Here is a 20,528-nt window from a genome sequence, read left to right as displayed (position 1 = left end):
AAAAAAGAGAAAACTGAGGACAAGCAAGTTTCTTAAGGTCACACAGTCTGTTTGGTGGAACTGGAATTTAACTCAAAGCTTTTAACAGTACAGTAAATCATGTAGCCTCCCTGAAAATACAGGATACTGAAAAATTTAGGAACATGCAAAAAGAGGGTACAAATGTTGAGTTTGTATGCTATCAGAAAAAAAAAATTAGTGATATTCTAACTTTTCAATAGTTTTACAAGAGAAATAACTAGGTTTAATTTTTTAGATTGAGGAAAAGAAACAAAGAGAGGAAGCAGAGCGAGAGAGACTGAGAATTGCCGAAGAAAAAGAAGAAAGACGGCTTGCAGAACAGAGGGCACGAATTCAGCAGGAGTATGAAGAGGAACAGGAAAAGAAAAGGGAGAAAGAGGAGGAGGTACATCTCTTTTCCCTATTGTATTTTACTACTTAGTCTGAAGGTGAAATCTTTATTTTGACTTGAAAAGGTGTTTGTTACTTACAAAGGAGAACAGTGTTGGAGTACATTTAGAAAATATGAGATCACTATCCATTCATTGGATATTATTTTATTAAGGTGAAAGGGTAATTTAAGAAAGGAGATAAGTGATGACTTTAAAAAAATAGATGTAGGCTGACTGAAGACTTTATAAAAGATGCCTAATATTTTATTTTTAAGCAGACAGCTTGTGTTAAAGAACACCGTATCATGTCATCTATATCTTTATCTCATTTTATCAGAAAAATAAGGCAGCACATTTTTCAATGTACTGTAGAAGGAATATACGGAATGCATATTTTTCTATTTTAAAGCAAAGGCTAAAAAATGAAGAGCATATTCGGTTAGCTGAAGAAAGACAAAAAGAAGCAGAAAGAAAGAAGAAAGAAGAAGAAGAAAAATATAACCTGCAACTTCAGCACTACTATGAAAGAGATAATTTGACTGGGGAAGAAACAAAGGTAAGTTTCAGACAAAAATGTCAATCAAACCCACAGTTTAACCCACTTTCACTGTGAGAGTTGTGTAGTCGTTAGAAAAGCGGAAAAAGAGGAGGAGGTGCCTTTGTTCCTGTTCTTAGTGTGTAATCTGGGCACAATGTACTGAACTTTCTATATGAGGTACTGTCACTGTGCTTTGTTGGTATTTTCTGTCCATTGAAGGTAATGAATTTACTTACTTCAGCCATTCTTAATCTCGTTCCCATGGTGTATGTGGCGCCACCTAAGAATATGGTATGCAGATAGTACAACATGAACTGTTTGTTATAGTTCATGACAAGACTAATACAGAAGTTCAGAGTGGATTTTTTATATATATGTGTATATATATATTCTTTCAAGCAATTCTCCTGCCTCAGCCTCTCAAGTAGCTAGGACTACAGGCACACACCGTCATGCCCAGCTAATTTTTGTATTTTTAGTAGAGATGGGGTTTCACCATGTTGGCCAGATTGGTCTCAGACTCCTGACCTCAGGTGATCCGCCCACTTCTGCCTCCCAAAGTGCTGAGATTACAGGAGTGAGCCACCACGCCCGGCCTTCTTTCTTTTTTTTTAAGAGACCAGGTCTTGCTATGTTGCCTAGGCCGATCTCAAATTTTTGGGCTCAAGTTGTCTTCCTGCCTCAGCCTCCCAAAGTGGTAGAATTGCAGGCATGAGCCACCGCACCCTGCCTCACAGATAATTTTTTATTGTAAAATTCATCATTTAAGAATGAAAGAGGCTGGGCGCGGTGGCTCACACCTGTAATCCCAACGCTCTGGGAAGTCAAGGCGGGCGGATCACTTGAGACCAGGAGATCGAGACCAGCCTGGGCAGCATGGTGAAACCCCATCTCTACTAACAAATACAAAAATTAGCCAGGCGTGGTGGCGGGCACCTGTAGTCCCAGCTACTGAGGAGACTGAGGCAGGAGAATCGGTTGAACTTGGGAGGCAGAGGTTGCAGTGAGCCGTGATCGCACCACGGCACTCCAGCCTGGGTGACAGAGCGAGACTCCATTTCAAAAAAAAAAAAAAAAAAAAGAATTAAAGAGAATTGTTAGTTTCCCATAATTATATTTCTTGCAATTTCTTATGTTTTTTAAAAATGTTGTTTTTTTAGCAATATATACTTTTATGATGTTACAATTTAATTGTAAAGTACCATAAAGTTTTAAATCAGCTTTATCCCATTTAGTGCATTTGCCTTCCTGAAATTAATATTGCTATCGTTTTTTTTATTTACGTATGTCTGATGTATATTTTTGTCTATTCCTTCAGTTTTACCTTTGTGTCACCATATTTTTCATTTAGTTAGCTTCTATATTTAGTTTGTTGAATTTTAAAAATCCTAATCTGAGTTATAAGTTTATATTTATTTATTTAGAGACAGAGTCTCGCTCTGTCATCCAGGCTGGAGTGCAGTGGTGCAATCTCGGCCCACTGCAACTTCCACCTCCCAGGTTCAAGTGAGTCTCCTGCCTCAGCCTCCCCAGTAGCTGGAATTACAGGTTCAAACTATCACACCTGGCTAATTTTTATTAGAGACAGGGTTTCACCATGTTGACCAGGCTGGTCTTGAACTCCTCTCCTTAGGTGACTTGCCTGCTTGGCCTCCCGAAGTGTTGGGATTATAGACATGAGCCACTGCACCCGGCCTAATCTTTTAAAATAGGGATATCTAAATCCATTTATGTTTATCAAAACTAATGTCTTTGATTGCATTAATTGCATTTCTGACTTTGAGAGCTTTTTGGTCTTTTGTTATATGTACTATGGCTTGTTTGCTGCATCCTCTACAGGGCTTTAGAAGGTCTATGTTGTATTTATAATGAAGTTTTTGGACTATAAGGTTTAATACACTATAAACTGAAATGTAGAACCCCATTGTGATCTTGAAAAGTCCCTCATCCATGATGCTGTTAGTGATTAGATCTAGATCTTAGAGATTTTGTATTGTTTTCCAGAAGAAGGATTTTGTTATTTAATTTTTTTGTATTGTCATGGTATCTTCTTATTAAAGATGATTTAGTTTTGTTATATTTTTTCTTTTTTGTTGCTTTACTTGAGTTTGTTGATTTTTTTAAATCCTAATCTGACAATCATACTGTTTTAATAAAGATGTCTAAATCCATTTATGTTTATCATAACCAACATGTTTGATCTTACGTAATTGAATTTCTGACTTTTGTAAAAAACATTTTATTAAATAAAAGCAATAACAATCTAAACTTCTTAGATAACTTTCTTAACTATAAGGGGTGTGTGTGTGTGTGTGTGTGTGTGTGTATGTGTGTGAGTGTGATGAAGCAATTATGCTCTTAAATTTTTAAAAATTTTCAGCGCTTGAGACAGCCTTCTCCTATAGTTCCTGCCCTTCAGAACAAAATTGCAAGCAAACTCCAAAGACCTCCTTCAGTTGACAGCATCATACGTTCCTTTATTCATGTATGTACTTTCATTTTTATTTGTTCATCCTAGCTCAGTTATTTTGGATTGGGGGATTGAATGAAATTTTCTTTTTCGTTATATTTGGATAGGTTAAATTTTTTCAGATCTGAAATACAGGTGGTATCTACAGTAATTTGCTTGCTGCTTCGATTGTAACTGATAGTGCTTGGTGCCCTAAAGTTTCTTTTGACAAACGATAATTTAGCCCCTCAAGCTAGCTAGCTGTAGATATGTTCATGAAGTCTGTTATACTTTAGATTGAACTACAAGGAAAACATGGAAAATGTTCTAAGATTGATCCTCAAGTTGATGCTTGAAGAATATGCAGGAATTTGCCTTGAAGAGGAGGGTGAGGGATTTTCAGTTTGTGGAAAGTCGTGGAGAGCAATGTAAGCTCATGGCACATGTGGAGAATCTTCCATGGTGTGGTCTGGCCTGATGATGCCTGTGCATTAAGGCAGCAGAGGAAGTGGAGGTCAGAACATGTGTGGCATGCTGTATGGAGTGCTAAGAACTTTGATTTTGTTCCATAGGCTGGTAGATTCCAGACAGGCTAATTACCAGAATAGGTAAAGAAATGTGTCAGAAGAACATGTTTCTGAATCCCACCCTTTGAGATTCTGATTTAGTATGTCTGTGGTAGATAATGCATGGGAATTCATTGTAATATTTAAGTAGGGGAATGACATGGCCACTTTTGTATAATGTTTTTTCAGGCAATGGTGTGGAGATAAGTTTTGGAGGTGGGGCAAGACTAAACATGGAGATAAGATACTTTTGCAGAAGTCAAGATGTGAGACTGAGGACCCAAACAAAGGCAGTGACACCAAGAACTGAGAAGGTGTGACAGCTTTATGATACATTTAAGAGACATAGTAGTACTATTTGTTGAGTGTGTGGTGGGTAGGAGTCTATGATAACTTTCAAGTTTTTGGTGAGGGTTGTATAGAGTAGGCAGTTGAAAATATGAATTGTGGCAGCAGAATGAGTTCTGGACTCGATTTGTAGTTCTGGACATCATCAACATATTGGTGCTTGTTAAATTAGTACCATTGTCTACGATGAGTGTCTACAAGAGGAGTAAAGGAGGCTGAGAATAGAATACTGGGGAATTAACATTTGAGAAGCAGGGAAAGGAACGGAGAGAGGGTGAGAGAGGATGGCAGTGGCGGCAGTTGCGACTGGCCAAGTAGAATGCCCACTGAATATGTCACTTGGGGGTCACTTCATGACTTTGGTGAGGGCAGTATTGTTGGAGTGATGGGTGTGAGAAAGCAAAGGCCATAGCTGTGTGTTGAGAAGTGAATGAGAATAGGCAGTATACCCAAAAGTACTGCATTTACTGTTCTTTAAGGAAGCTCAGCTGTGAAAGGAAGGACAGAATGGACAGGAGACAGTGAGCAATGAAGGGTGAGGTAAAATTTTTTTTAAGAAAGGGAGAGGTTTTTACACATAGGCTGAGAGGAAAGTGCTTGGAGAGAGGAAGTTGGAAAAAAAGAATAATCGGAGGAGAATGGGAGTCAATTATCAGGTACAGAGTACAGATGAAGGGATTCTCTTTGGGTAGAGGCAAGGACACTTCCATTGTGATGAGAAGGAAGAACAGATATACATGGTAGATATACTCTAGAATAGATATAAGTTTTGGAGGTAGGATAGTGTGGAGTTTGGTTTCCTTTACATATAAATCCTTCAAAAAATTACTCCCTTCAAGCTTCTATGTAGGGAAGACATACTGAGCATGTCTTTGTCATTATTGTTAAACAGGAAAGTTCCATGTCCAGGGCACAGTCACCCCCGGTACCTGCCAGGAAAAATCAGCTCCGTGCAGAAGGTAGAGTTAACTACTAAACCTGTTACCTAGAGTATTTCCCTTTTTAACTTTTCATTTTGAAATAATTATAAACTCATAGAAAACTGCAGAAACAGTAGAGAGATAGGTGCTGTGTACCCTTTCTCCAACTTTCCCCTGGGGTAACATCTTAGGTAGTATAGTCTCATAGCCAGGAAGTGGACATTGGTGTGCTCCACAGACCATCAGATTTTACCATTTTTTACATGCATTTATGTATGTGTATTTCTGTGCATTTTTATCATGCGCAATTTGTGCAAATACCACTGCAATCAAGATACAGAACTGTTCCATCACCATAAAGGAACTTCCTTGTGCCTCTCCTTTATAGTTGCCCTCCCACAAGAATATCACTTCTAAAATTCCTATATTGTAAAAAATGTACTTATGGGTCCTAATGACATTCATAATTATGATCTGTGTATGTGTGTATATATAAAATGTTAAAATATCTTTCATAAAATTGTCTCTGAGCAGTTTCACTTTATTATTAGTCAGGTTGTGTTTTAATGTTTAGTCTTTTGTTCTTATTCCTGTCGTGTTTTACTTATCAATGGGAATTTGCAGAGGAGAAAAAAAATGTAATTATGGAATTATCAGAAATGAGAAAACAACTTCGTAGTGAAGAGAGGCGTCTACAAGAGCGATTGCTACACATGGACAGTGATGATGAAATTCCTATCAGGCAAGTTTAGAATTGCACTTTTTGTTTTCTCTTGAGTTCTTTTACTTCACCTATGCAGTAATTTTGCAGTTTGGGAACAGGACTAATTCATCTTACTTAGAATCTCCTTACTTTCCTTTTCTTTGTCTTTTACAAAATCCGTTGTAGAAATTTAGTTCTCAAGGGGATTCATGTTGTAGGAATAGAAATTTCTGGGTTGGAATAATTACAGACAGTAGTTGCATTTTAGAACTGTTTTTTATATTTTCCATTAATAACGTAGCTTTCTGAAATACTTTTTTTCAACAGAATCACTTACAGGCTACCAAACATTTCTGATCATTTTTGCCAGGAGTCATACATTTTTTTTTTTTTTTTTTTTTTTTTTTTTTTTTTTTTGAGACGGAGTCGCGCTCTGCCGTTCAGGCTGGAGTGCAGTGGCCGGATCTCAGCTCACTGCAAGCTCCGCCTCCCGGGTTGACGCCATTCTCCTGCCTCAGCCTCCCGAGTAGCTGGGACTACAGGCGCCCGCCACCACGCCCGGCTAGTTTTTTGTATTTTTTAGTAGAGATGGGGTTTCACCGTGTTAGTCAGGATGGTCTCGATCTCCTGACCTCGTGATCCGCCCGTCTCGGCCTCCCAAAGTGCTGGGATTACAGGCTTGAGCCACCGCGCCCGGCGAGTCATACATTTTTAAAGCAGTGTTCTTCAAACTTCAGTTTGCACTGTTTTAGTAGGTTGTAAAATCAACATAGTGGGTAACTACCACAATTCCTTTCTTTCTCTTTTTAAAAATAAACTTTCTATTTTGGGATAATTTTGATTATAAAAAAGTTGCAGGCTGGGTGCGGTTGCTCACACCTGTAATCCCAGCACTTTGGGAGGCGAAGGCGGGCAGATCACGAGGTCGGGAGATGGAGACCATCCTGGCTAACATGGTGAAACCCTGTCTCTACTAAAAATACAAAAAATTAACTGGGTGTGGTGGCATGCGCCTGTGGTCCCAGCTACTTAGGAGGCTGAGGCAGGAGAATGGTATGAACCCAGGAGGTGGAGGTTGCAGTGAGCCCAGATCACACCACTGCACTCCAGCCTAGGCGACAGAGTGAGACTCCGTCTCACAAAAAAAAAAAGAAAAAGTTGCAAACAATACATAGAGTTTCTGTACACCCTTCATCTGGTTTTCCCTATTGTTAACGTCTTGTATTACCATGGTATGTTTGTCACAACTCAGAGGCTGACATTAGAACATTACTATGAACTAAATTTGAGACTCTTTGGATTTCTCCAGTTTTCTACTAATGTTCTTCTTCTGTTCATGGGCCCCATACAAGATGTACCACGTTGCATTTAGTTGTCATGTCTCCCAGTCTCCTCGGGTCTGGGACAGTTTCCCAGTCTTCTCTTATTTTTCTTGTGAAAGTCTACATGGGCACTGGCCAGGTATCCTGTAGAATGCCTCCTTCTCTAGTCTGGATTTGTCTGATGTTTTCTGATTATTAGACTGGGATTAAGAGTTTCTGGAAAGAAGAGCACAGGCACTGTTCTGACATCACATTGTATCAGGGGTACATGATATCCACATGATACCTCTGGAAATGTTAACCTTGGTTAAAGTAGTGTTTGCCAGGATTCTGCACTAGAAAGTTAACTATTCTTTGGTCACAAATCACTAAATCTAGCACACCTGCAAGAGTGAGAAAGAGGTGGAATTAAGCTTCATCTCTTGGAGCAGGGGGTTACCCACATATAGTTTTTAGAATTCTTCCATAAGAAAGACTTGTCTCTTCTTCTTCCATTTATTTATTTATTCAGTCATTTATTTATTACTGTCATCTCATGTGTATTTATCTTACACTTTGGGTTATAAGTGAGTGCTACATTATTTTATTTCACAAATTGTTCCAACTTTGGCCATTTGGAGCTCTTTCAGGTTGGCTCCTGTGTCTCTTTGACATGTCCCCATCCTTTCATTTTTTGAAGACTTCTTTCCAGATGCCTCAGGATCATCTTGTATTTCCCCTACCCCATCCCTAGAATCAGCTATTTCTCCATTGAACCCTGGTTCCTTTTGGAGAATGTGTTTAGAAACCAGATAAGCTGGGTCTGTTTATTGCTGGGTGTCATTGCTTCTAGGCCCTCTGGATAATATATGTATGTATACTAAGTCATAAATATAAACATATCTATAATTGTTCCTATATCTATTTGTATATATATTAAGTTCATACCGATGTCTCTTGACTCTAATCCAGTATGTGGTAGGATTTTAACGTAGCATGTTAATTTGCCTAATTACGCTTTGTTTAGATTTTTGTTTGTATTCTCTAGGAATATTGAAACAAGGTAAACAAGGTGAGGAAATTTCAAGATATAGATTGGCTAGATAATGAAATGTTATTCCAAGGTGGTAATTTTCAGTGATTCAGTAATTCTCCCATAGTAGGTCAATAAGTTCTAAACAATCGAGAGGTAGTGTTTTTTTTTTTCTATATTTACTTTTACAGTGTTATAAATGCCTTAACTGTGCAGTTTTCCATTTTCCAAACATGCATATTTAATTCAGTTTAATGTGTTTTTTTTGACATTTTATTAATTTTTCTTTTCATTAGTAAATTCTTTTGGTAAACCAATATGATTTAAGAAAGAGTACTCAAGCAGTCCCTCAATTTTCTCACTTGAAAATTATACATGATAATTTCTACCCCTTGAGAGTCTAGTGAAGAATAAATAAATGTATGTATTTGAAATAAATAAATATATGTCTTTGTGACTCTTAAGTTCTAACTTAAGTTATAAAACATGTTACATTTATCATCATTTAGCAAGAATTGGTTGAATACATTTACTTTGGAATAATTTTAATATATATTCTGATTAAAGACATCTCAGAGTTGGTTCTTTATTGCAATTTCATGAATATTTGTACAAAAGGATTCTCGTATTCACTAAATAATTTGCCAAATTATCCAGCTCCTATCATGTGCTAGGCTCAAAACAAATGTGATGTAGCTCACATGTGAAGATTTAATAACCTATTTCCTAACTTACCAGTGTATTTAACTATTAGCATTAATGGAAACTAGACAGCAGTCCAATTTAATGGTCTCTTAGACATCTTTTTAGTATTTTGCATTGTAATAAATCTCCATAGAGTTCCTTTCACCTTAGGTATTAGAGGTCTCTGTCAGCCTTGACCAGGGTCCTTTATGGCCCCAGTGAATGCTCCCCTGCAAAAAGGAAGCTCCAGTAGAGCAGGGGTATTGTCTGTGGGGATCCCAGCTATCTTGTCTTGGTGCTTAGGGAAGATTTAATGATAAAGAAATGATGGGAGGAGTCTGACTAAGCCTCATAATAACCATAACTTAGAGCTCCATTTTCAAAAATAGAGGAGACCTAGTGCTGAGTGAAGCAGCAGTAAGTATTTTTTTTTTTTTTTTCAGGACTAGAAACACCATCCCTCTCTTATCATCACTCCCTCAAGCCCTGGCAGAAAACTCCCTTACTACCTGCTATGTATTAATTTCCTAGGTACCCCAGGAATCAGTTAACTAGTTAGGGTATCAAGTTCCTTGTAAAGTCCATTGTAAAGTTAATGTTGGGTCCTCTGAATAATGCCCATATTGAACTACATATTAGTACCGTATTTCTATTTCTATTTTTATTTTTTTGAGACGGAGTCTCGCTCTGTCACCCAGGCTGGAGTGCAATGGCACGATCTTTGGCTCACTACAACCACTGCCTCCCGGGTTCAGGTGTTTCTCCTGCTTCAGCCTCCTGAGTGGCTAGGATTACAAGTACCCACCCCCACGCCTGACTAATTTTTGTATTTTTAGTAGAAACATGGTTTCACCATGTTGGTCAGGCTGGTCTCAACCTCCTGACCTCAGGTGATCCACCTGCCTCGGCCTCCCAAAGTGCTAGGATTACAGCTGTGAGCCACTGTGCCTGGGCAGTACCATATTTCTTTTTCTTTTTTTGGAGACAGAGTCTCTTTCTGTCACCCAGGCTGGAGTGCAGTGGCATGATCTTGGCTCCCAGCAACCTCTGCCTCCTGATTCAAGCAATTCTAGTGCCTCAGCCTCCCAAGTAGGTGGGACTACAGGTGCAGGCTACCACACCTGGCTAATTTTTGTATTTTTTAGTAGAGACGGGGTTTTTTTCCATATTGCCCAGGCTGGTCTCAAACTCCTGAGCTCAAGCAATACGTCTGCTTCCCAAAGTGCTGTGATTATAGGCGTGAGCCAGAGGGCCCTGCCTATTACCATATTTCTATGTGTGATTTCTGTTTTAGGTTGAGGGGAAGGTAATTTATTGATTATCTAATGCATGTCAGGTACTATACTAGGTACTTAACAGTATAAAATTTATCTTAATTCTGACCCGATATTGTGGCTCACCCCTGTAATCCCAGCACTTTGGGAGGCTGAGGCAGGCGGATAACCTGATGTCAGGAGTTCGAGACCAGTGTGGCCAACGTGGCAAAATCCTGTCTCTACTAAAAATACAAAAAAAAAAAAAAAAAAAAAGCCGCCGAAGCCAAGTGTGGTAATGCGTGCCTATAGATCCAGCTACTTGGGAGGCTGAGGCAGGAGAATTGCTTGAACTGGGAAGTGGAGGTTGCAGTGAGCTGAGATTGTGCCAGTGCACTCCAGCCTGGGCAAGAGAGCAAGACTCTTTCAAAAAAAAAAAAATTTATCTTAATTCTGTTGTTCACAATAAGACTATAAGGGGTAGGCATCTGCATTTTACACATGATGAAATTGAGGTCAAATTGCTAATAAATAACAGAGCTGGTCTGAATCTCAGTTTCTCTGACCTTAGAGACTGTGATCTTCATACTCCATGAACATTTTATTTTTTCCATGAACATTTTAAAGTAAAGCTGAATCATTCTATTCTTGTAATAAGGTATCTTGCATCTGATGATTTTGAAAAATTTCAATGGCGTTATAAATATGCTATATTTTAAGGTAAATCGAACTAATAATAGAGCTATCCGAATAATTTTTTTTTTTTAGACGGAGTCTTGCTGTGTCGCCCAGGCTGGAGTGCACTGGCACGATCTCAGCTCACTGCAAGCTCCACCTCCTGGGTTCACGCCATTCTCCTGCCTCAGCCTCCTGAGTAGCTGGGACTACAGGCGTGTGCCACCACGCCCGGCTAATTTTTTGTATTTTTTAGTAGAGACAGGGTTTCACTGTGTTAGCCAGGGTGGTGTTGATCTCCTGACCTCGTGATCCACCCACCTCGGCCTCCCAAAGTGCTGGGATTATAGGCGTGAGCCACCATGCCCGGCCAATTTTTTTTTTAAGAGATGGAGGGCCGGGTGCGGTGGCTCACACATGCCTGTAATCCCAGCACTTTGGGAGGCCGAGATCACGAGGTCAAGAGATAGAGACCATCTTGGCCAACACGGTGAAATCCCATCTCTACTAAAAATACCAAAAAATTAGCTGGGCCTAGTGGTCCAGCTCCTGTAGTCCCAGCTATTCAGGAGGCTGAGGAAGGAGAATTGCTTGAACCTGGGAGGCGAAGTTGCAGTGAGCCAAGATCACGCCACTGCACTCCAGCCTGGCAACAGAGCAAGACTCATTCTCAAAAAAAAAAAAGAGACAGGGTCTCCCTCTGTTGTCCAGGCTGGAGTGCAGTGGCATGATCACAGCTTATTGCAGCCTTGGCCTCCTGGGCTCAATCAATCCTCTTGTCTCAGCAGTAGCCAGGACTACAGGCACACACCATCATGCTTGACTTTTTTTTTTTTTTTTTTTGAGATAGAGTCTTGCTCTGTTACCCAAGCTGGAGTGCAGTGGCGTGATCTCGGCTCACCGCAGCCGCCTCCTCCCTGGTTCAAGCAGTTCTCATGCGTCAGCCTCCTGAGTATGTGGTAGTACAGGCACACACTATCACGCCCAACTAATTTTTGTATTTTTAGTAGAGACAGGGTTTCATCATTTTGGCCAGGCTGGTCTCAAACTGCTGACCTCAGGTGATTTGCCTGCCTTGGCCTCCCAAAGTGCTGGGATCACAGGTGTGAGCCCCCATGCCCGGCCAACCTTTTTTTTGTTTTTTGAGACGGAATCTTGCTCTGTTGCCCAGGCCAGAGTGCAGTGGTGTGATCTCAGGTCACTGCAGCCTCCACCTCCTGGGTTCAAGTGATTGTGCTGCCTCAGCCTCCCGAGTAGCTGGGACTACAGGCGTGCGCTATCACACCCAGCTAATTTTTGTATTTTTAGTAGACACGGGGTTTCTCCACCTTGGCCAGTCTGGTCTTGAACTCCTGACCTCAGGTGATCCACCTGTCTTGGCCTCCAAAGTGCTGGATTGCAGGCATGAGACACCACGCCTGACCTCATTTTTTTTTTTTTTTTGTAGTGAGGGGATCTTGCTTTGTAGGCCAGGCTGGTATTGAACTCCTCATTTCAAGGAGTCCTCCTCTCTGCCTCCCAAAGTGCTGGGATTGCAAGTGTGAGCCACAGCACCTGGCCTAGAATAATTCTTTAATAATATGATGTGGTGAAAGAGACCAAATTTCTTTTACAGTGAATTAGATGTGAACTCACCTATTTTTCCTATAAAGCACATATTATGATTTGTCATTTGTCTATAGGAAAAGGGAAAGGAATCCCATGGATATATTTGATATGGCTAGACATCGGTTGCAAGCTCCTGTCAGAAGACAGTCACCTAAGGGCTTAGACGCTGCCACTTTTCAGAATATTCATGATTTTAATGAGCTGAAAGATAGAGGTGAGTAGATTGCTGCTCTTTTAAAGATGTAGCAGAAGTGTTCTACCCATATTTAAATATCTATAAAGATTTTTATACCCTTTTTCTAAAGTAGAATTTTATCTATGATATATATTTTAAGTTAAAATGAAATGAAACTTCTGTATTCTCTAGGTCTTCAGTTAACCAGTCTGGTAGATGAAGCTTTAGTTTGACTAACTGCTGTCTTTTGGAGAGCATATAGTGTTAAAGTCTGGGATGGATGAGATCGCATAGACTAGTATGAAGAATGGAACTTGGCATTTAATGGAGGATGGACAGACAAAGATGAGCTCATGAAAAATACTGAGGAGAAGTCAGAGAGACTGGAGGAGAAGCAGGAGAATGTAGGATTCTGAAACCTGAGCGGAAAGAGTATCAAGGAGACAGGATCGTGTAAGATGAATACTGGAAAATGTCAGTTGGATGAGGTCATTGGTGACCTCAGCTAGAGCCTTTTAAGTGGAATGATCGCCGATTAACTTTGGAATGAGGATTGACTAGGAAACAAGATATTGGAAACAATAGGCATAAGACTTTTAGAAGACCCTTGGCTGGGAAAGGGAAGGGGAAGGAGAGGGAGGGATCAGGAGCTGGAAGAGTCCTTAGAATGTGAATGTGAGGAGCTATGCAGGAGAAAGCGGTTCAGGCTCTAGGAGAGGGAGAGTGATTGTTGAAGTGAGCAGGGCACCTGGGTGGGCAGGAGGAAATCTAGGGGGTTTGAGGGAAGAGTTAGGAGAAGCTTTGATGTAGCCACTTAGGACGAATAGAAGAGAAAGTTTAGTAGGGAAATGGGATTTCCAAGGTACATGAGGCCTGGGAGATTGAGAATGTGTGGAGGAACCAAAATGTGTGTTGTGTAATTTTCCTTTAGGCATATTCAGCAGAGCAGGTGTTGGAGCAGAAGGGGCAGATTATGGGATGTGTGGTCATATGACCTAGGCCAGAAAACTGGAATTTAAGCTTTTTATCCTTTTGAAAGTAATATCTGTTTATTGTAGCAAATTCTCAAAATACAGAAAGATAGTAAGAAGGAAAAATCACCTTAGTCAAACTACCTGTATGTAAGTACCATTATCATTTTGGATGTTTTCTAGTCTTTCTGAGCGTAATTAAAAGAAAAAAAAGATAAATTGTGTTATTTATTTAATTTTCTCTATTGTTTTTCACCTAGATTTGCATGTATTATCAATTACATATACCATAGTTATTTTTTATGCTATCATATATTGATTACTTACTATCTGCCAGGCATTGTGTTAATCCAGTGGGTCTCGTGAGAAGTTTGATCTGAAGTCAAAACTGTTTGTATTATAAACTAAGACATTATTTGTATCTTTCATTCTTATTCTCTCATGTGTATACAGATTGGCCAGAGACTACATGGCATGTGATGATTTCATCTCTTTGAAGCTAGCAGAATGTGTCCTTGTATATTCTTGTGTTTTAAGAATCTCTTAGTTTTAACTTCTGATATGGCGTGTGTGTGTGTGTGTGTGTGTGTGTGTGTGTGTGTGTGTGTGTGTGTGTGTCACATACATAAGTAAAACTCTTTGGGGTCCTCAATTTTTAAGAGTGTAAAAAAAAGATCTTGAGACCAAAAAGGTTTAAGCCATAGAATTGAGCCATTCATTTCCCTGTGTTACTACATCTTGCCCTCATTCACCAATGACCTGGTGGTTGGTATTGTTTTTTAATGAGTCTGGAAGCAGTGAAGCCAGGGACCAGTCCAAGTTTATGTGTCCAGAGACTTCTGTTAACTTCTGAAAATGGCTATTAGCCATTTTCACTATTTTGTTCTTTTGATAATTTCTGATCATAAAGCTTTATACATATTTAGGACCATAAAACTGTATATATATTTAGGCTTCTTTATTTATATTCCAGCAGTGTAATTAGTGAGTCAAAGGGAATAATATTTTCAAGGCTTTTTATATGTATGAACTGTATGTTTCTTCTCACGATTTAAAAATTTTTATTCTTGGCTGGGCGCAGTGGCTAGTGCCTGTAACCCCAGCACTTTCAGAGGCCGAGGCAGGTGGATCACAAGGTCAGGAGTTCAAGACCAGCCTGGCCACCATAGTGAAACCCCATCTCTACTAAAACCTACAAAAAAAAAAAAATTAACCGGGCATAGTGGTGGGCACCTGTAGTCCCAGCTACTTGGGAGACTGAGGCAGGAGAATTGCTTGAACCCAGGAGGTAGAGGTTGCAGTGAGCTGAGATCATGCTACTGCACTCCAGCCTGGGTAACAGAGTAATACTTTGTCTCAAAACAAAACAAAACAAAACAAAATTTATTCTTGTTAGTGGATATTCATGGAATTGTGACAGAGGTAAATTCCTTCAGAAATGGCAATCCCCGGCTGCGGTGGCTCATGCCTGTAATCCCAGCACTTTGGGAGGCCAAGGCGGGCAGATCACGAGGTCAGGAAATCGAGACCATCCTGGCTAACACAGAGAAACCCCGTCTCTACCAAAAATGCAAAAAATTAGCCAGGCATGGTGGCAGGCACCTATAGTCCCAGCTACTCAGGAGGCTGAGGCAGGGGAATGGTGTGAGCCTGGGAGGTGGAGCTGGCAGTGAACAAGACCGTGCCACTGCACTCCAGCCTGGGCGACAGAGCAAGACTCCATCTCAAAAAAAAAACAAAAACAAACAAACAAAAAACAGAAATGGCATTCCTCATCAAGTTCCAGCCAGTCTACGCTTATCTTACTTTCTGCATGATACTTGTAAGGACTAAACTATTAATTGGCCAGTAACATTATTTTTTCACGTTTCCAGTATATTCTAGAGATCAGCCGTGGTTACAGTGTCTCATGGCTGCCTTAGTCATAGCCATGTGACCATCTGCTTGGATATACCTGCACATAGTTTGTGTTCTGGGTGGCATCCTGGCGGGGCTAGGACAGGTAGAGATGGAGAATGCGGCATCCACTGCTTGTTCTGGGGTATTCCTTATGTTGGTAAGTTTGTGAAAAGGCACTTATTAAAGAATATTAATTTCATGTTCTTTAGTTTTGTGGCTATTTACTGTCCTTTGACTTTAGTGATGTTTTACTATTTATATCATTTCCTTGATTTTGAAATGAGGTTACTCATGTTACTTATAGTGAAGTTTTACAAAATCTCATTTGAAAACAACATTTAACTTAGTTATATAACGTATTTTTTATACCAGATTCAGAAACACGAGTTGATCTGAAATTTATGTACCCGGATCCTCCAAGAGATCATCACACCTTAGAGATTCAGCAGCAAGCCCTCCTAAGAGAGCAGCAGAAGAGGCTGAACAGAATAAAAATGCAAGAAGGTGCCAAAGGTAAGAAATAATCATTGCTGTGTCAAATAGTATTAGCACGCTGTTTTTCGGTAGGCTTTCTGCATCTCTTCTGTTGATTTCAGTCCCAGGCATCCTCCCTTCACTGGCAGCCCCATGCTCTGTGAAGGGAGGGTCCATTTGGTCTGTAGTACCAGAAAAGAAGTATGAGAAAGGGCTCTGAGTGGCTCCACCAGGGTGGTGTATTCATGCATGACAGGGGCCTAGCCATTCACTGTAGCCAGGAGGACTGAATACTTTGACCAGGCCAGGTGACATCTGCATTAGGAACTAGAAACCAAAGGAAGGAGTGCCAGGCAAACATATCAGTGCCCTGTCATGATGTGTCGGGCATTTGTCTACTGTGCCATGTCAGGCATTTGTCTACTGTGGTGTGAGTGTGTTTAAGTTTTGATGTGGTGTAAAATGTGCAAAGCATCAGACTGGACTATGAATATGTTTTCGTATAATCAACCAATTGAAAGATACTTAGTGGTTACTAGGAGCGCAGGTACTGGCCTGTATCCAGGGATATGGTGATGAATGACATATGCTGCTGCTCTTGAGGAGGTTATATTTTGTTGGAGAAGTTAGATGCTAAAGAAGTATAACTGTGATGAATATTGCACAGAAGAAATCCAGGATGTCGTTGGGTTGGGGTGGGTGGGTACCTAGAAGCAGAGTGGGGCTAGTTGTCTCAGAGAGCACTGATGGGGCCTGATGATAGCCAGGTGTACTGCATGGCCTTCCCATCTGTATTTCACCAGCTTTCAGGCCATCGAGGTTAACCATGGAAAATGAGTAATGAAAACACAACAATCAGATAACAAGAATGGAAGGGATGCTCCTGCCAGTTATTTTTAAGAAAATTTAAGACCCTATCTTGGGAGGCTGGTCTGACTTGCAGAATCTGAGGAAGCTTTTCTGACTTCATGAGAGAGCATCACAGGAGTAAGTGATGCAGCACTTTAGGCCCAGATCATAGGTCAAGACTTCAATAAACATATGCATAGGGATCGTCTCCCCTTCATCTGGTACAGAATTTTTAATAACAGCCTCATAGCCCTGTGACAGAATAAGCCTAATTCTAGGATAAGCAGTAGGTGTATCACCTGGAGAGAGGAGAGAAGCAAGTACATTCTTTAACCTTTGTACCCAGTCTGGTGGCATTTTTCTTTAGTCTCAAAATGAAGGTCTGATCTTGTGGGATTTTGGCATCTTAGACTGATTAGCCCAAAAGTAGTCCCCAGGTGGATACAGGTACATTTTGGCACTGAAGGTATCTATCTCCCACAGTAGCCACCCCCCAACTGCCAGTAGACACTATGATGACCTAATTCATAAGAATATGATCTCACTGGCTGGGTATGGCGGCTCATGCCCGTAATCCCAGCACTTTGGGAGGCCGAAGTGGGCAGATCATGAGGTCAGGAGTTCAAGACTAGTCTGGCCAACATAGTGAAACCCCCGTCTCTACTAAAAATACAAAAATTAGCTGGGCATGGTGGCGTGTGCCTGTAGTCCTAGCTACTCTGGAGCCTGAGTCAGGAGAATTGCTTGAACCCGGGAGGTGGTGGTTGCAGAGAGCCGAGATTGTGCCACTGCACTCCAGCTTGGGCAACAGAGTGAGACTTCGTCTCAAAAAAAATAAATAAATAAAAAAGAATATGGCCTCACTGTAAACAATCACAAATATGTCTATTAAAATATAGGAAAAGGAATACAGGCTATCATTGGCAACTTGTTTATTCTCAAAGGCAGTATCTAAAAAGGGCAAAATGTGCTATTCACAGGAACACATAGGAAGTCTGGTCATACTGGAGAGGCTTTGGGATACCTGATCCAAGATCTTTGCTTCGGGAACTAAGTGCCTGGAATTGAGCTTATTTCAGTTCCATGTGAGGGAGCCCCTATTTAACTCCATGCAACAACTTTCTACAGACTGTAGAAATCTGACAAGATGGTGAAGGATACTGCATTGATCATTTTCTTTTTCTGTTGGCATTAGTTTTACGTTTGCAATGATTTTACTTGTTATGTTCATTCATGTGAATGGGAGAATTTTATGCAGCTAGAATGGATGCAGGGCTGTGTTTATTAATAAGTGATATCTTTAAAATATTCTGAAGTGTGATAGTTGAAAAGTAATTTCCAGTAGAGAGCTAGTCAAAAAGATATTCTAAAATTTAATTTTATATAGTAAGCAATTTCTGACCTTTTAATTTGCTTTTGTTCTTCATTGACTTACAGTTGACTTAGATGCCATCCCAAGTGCTAAAGTACGAGAGCAAAGAATGGTAAGCAACCAGTTATAATTTTTCAAGTTAGTTTTTGGGGGATTAAAAATCTATAAGCATATGATGATCAAGTAATTCAAATTTTGAATTATTCAGGAATACTGAATTAAGAATGTAAGTCTTATCAGTAAAGTGGATAGCTTGAGAAGTGTTAGTATAATATATAGAGAAAACATATTATAATGGCTAAGAACAAGATTCTAGCACTAGGCTGTTCCAGTTAGTCTATTTTTAGCTGCGTGGCTTAGGGCAAGTTATTTAATCTCTTTATGCCTCAGCTTCCTAATCTGTAAAATGAGGATAATAGTACTTAAATTAATATTTGTAAGGTACTTAGAAACAGGCCTGGCATATAAGTTTTTATAAGTGTTTATTAAATAAATAAAAATAGCTCCAGTGCTGTTGTTAGAACTGAGATAAATATATTAGAAGCCCTTACAGCAGGCCTGGCCCATGATGAGTGCAGTGTGAGTGTTTGCTGTCATTAGCATGAGCAGTAGTGGGAGTGGGAGTCTGTTATGGAAATAGTGTTGAGGTCTACAAAGAAAATAAGCAAAGGAAGAGAACAGAGAATGATAACACCCACCTGTATCCTAAGGGGGCCACTTTTTGTGCAAGACTGAATAAAGGGATAGGATGAGCTCTTCTCAATCAACAAATATTTATTATTTCCTATGGACCAGAAACTGTTCTAGGTGCCGGGGTATAGGAGTAAACAAAAGGGACAAAAATCCCTGCCCTCTGACAGCTTACATTGCAGAAGGAGGGAGAGACAGTAATCAAATAAATCAATAGTTTGTTGAATCATGGTGCTGTGGAGAAGACAACAGCAGAGAAGGCAGCTGGAGCATCCTGGGTGGGAGGGTTTATAGTTGGAAATACAGTGGGCATGGGGGCTCACTGGGTAGGTAACATTTCAGTAAGGACACCAGGGAGGTGTCCATGGAAAATGTGGGGGAACTTCTGGAGGAAGAACATTCCAGGAAGAGGCCCCTGTGGGAGCTGGCCTAGTGCATGTAAGGAGCAGTGGGAGAGCCATGAGCAAGCGCCAGTTGGACACATGGGGCAGGGGGTGACGAGGTGAGGCAGTAGGGCCTTGGGGGCCATTCTGGGGCTTTGCCTTTGACACTTGTGCATGTGATGAGAAGCTGCCAAGGTCTTTAAGTGGAGGAGTGACATGATCTGCTTGAGGTTTTTACTTGATCCACTGACTGCTGTGCATTTAGACTGAGTGGGGCAGGAGGCTATTGCAGTAATTTAGGCAAGAGACAGGCTCACTTTCTGATAATGAATGCAGTGCATCAGTGTAATTCATTGCCTTAAAAATTAATGGACAGCTCTTTGCTGGAGTGTCTTAATGAAGCCCAGAAATCTGCTAAGAAGGTGCAGGTAGGTGGAGTTGGATGACTTTAGGTTCCTTCTGACATGTTGGTGATGATTATTCTGTACTGCAAAATTCTCTATATGTAAATTTAAGTTTTCTCTCATTTGGGAGCTCATTATAATAAGCCCAATCTTAGCATTTTTTTCCTTACTATAATATGTGCTCCACTGTATCTGTGCTGCATCATTGTGACAATTGCTGTCACATAGGGCTGTCATAATCTGAGAGTATACCCCCCTCTCTCCCATGACACTGTGATCTACTCCAGAGCAGAAACTCTTAAGTCATCTTTGTATCCCCAGTTCCTAGCATGAAAGAAATAGTAAGTGGGCTATACAGGTTTATGGAAATTCAAATGAATGAATCTTGGCAGTGGCTTAAAAACTTAATGTTTAATTGGGGTCTTTGCTTCATACTCTATTATATTTTCCATCAGTCATAATGTGATCCTTTTATTTGACTTCAACCATAAAGGGGCAGGAAGGAGTGGAGTTAGGGAATAAATGTGTGAGCTTGTAGAATCTGTAGCCTGGAGAGATACTGTCCTGTGTTGCTATCACCGTCTTCATAGGAATTGTGTGTGTTAAGTTTTTCCAGTATTTTCTGAGCATTGGAATGTAGTCAGTCCTACCTCTCCCCATCCTCTTCTGCTTTTAGGGAGAACAATGTGGAAACTTGTGCCTCTTCTTAGTACAAATTTGTTGTTTTTCCACACAAAACTAATAAAAATAGTCATTGAAACATGTTTCTTTTAGCCCAGAGATGACACTAGTGATTTCTTGAAAAACTCATTATTGGAATCTGATAGTGCTTTTATTGGTG

General features: G+C 40.3%; 1 protein-coding gene across 23 annotated transcripts in view; it reads left to right on the top strand.

The window, feature by feature from the left end:
* LOC105482167 (centrosome and spindle pole associated protein 1) overlaps positions 1 to 20,528 on the top strand; it is a 160,637-nt gene that overhangs the window by 94,104 nt on the left and 46,005 nt on the right. For 21 of the 23 annotated variants that reach the window (XR_011606966.1, XM_071068153.1, XM_011742146.3 and 18 more), the window contains 9 exons: positions 257 to 406; positions 802 to 948; positions 3,311 to 3,415; positions 5,186 to 5,252; positions 5,838 to 5,955; positions 12,545 to 12,684; positions 15,888 to 16,028; positions 18,276 to 18,322; positions 20,462 to 20,525. Coding sequence is in view for 22 of the 23 variants with exons in the window: in XM_071068153.1 (XP_070924254.1) it covers positions 257 to 406; positions 802 to 948; positions 3,311 to 3,415; positions 5,186 to 5,252; positions 5,838 to 5,955; positions 12,545 to 12,684; positions 15,888 to 16,028; positions 18,276 to 18,322; positions 20,462 to 20,525 (979 nt within the window). In the remaining variant the exon portion in view is untranslated. The remainder of the gene's footprint in view (positions 1 to 256; positions 407 to 801; positions 949 to 3,310; positions 3,416 to 5,185; positions 5,253 to 5,837; positions 5,956 to 12,544; positions 12,685 to 15,887; positions 16,029 to 18,275; positions 18,323 to 20,461; positions 20,526 to 20,528) is intronic. The other 2 variants (XM_071068145.1, XM_011742145.3) reach the window with 1 other exon arrangement.

This window comes from Macaca nemestrina, chromosome 8 (assembly GCF_043159975.1).
Source record: "Macaca nemestrina isolate mMacNem1 chromosome 8, mMacNem.hap1, whole genome shotgun sequence".
Lineage (NCBI taxonomy): Eukaryota > Metazoa > Chordata > Mammalia > Primates > Cercopithecidae > Macaca > Macaca nemestrina.
This window is presented reverse-complemented; position numbering and strand designations above follow the sequence as displayed.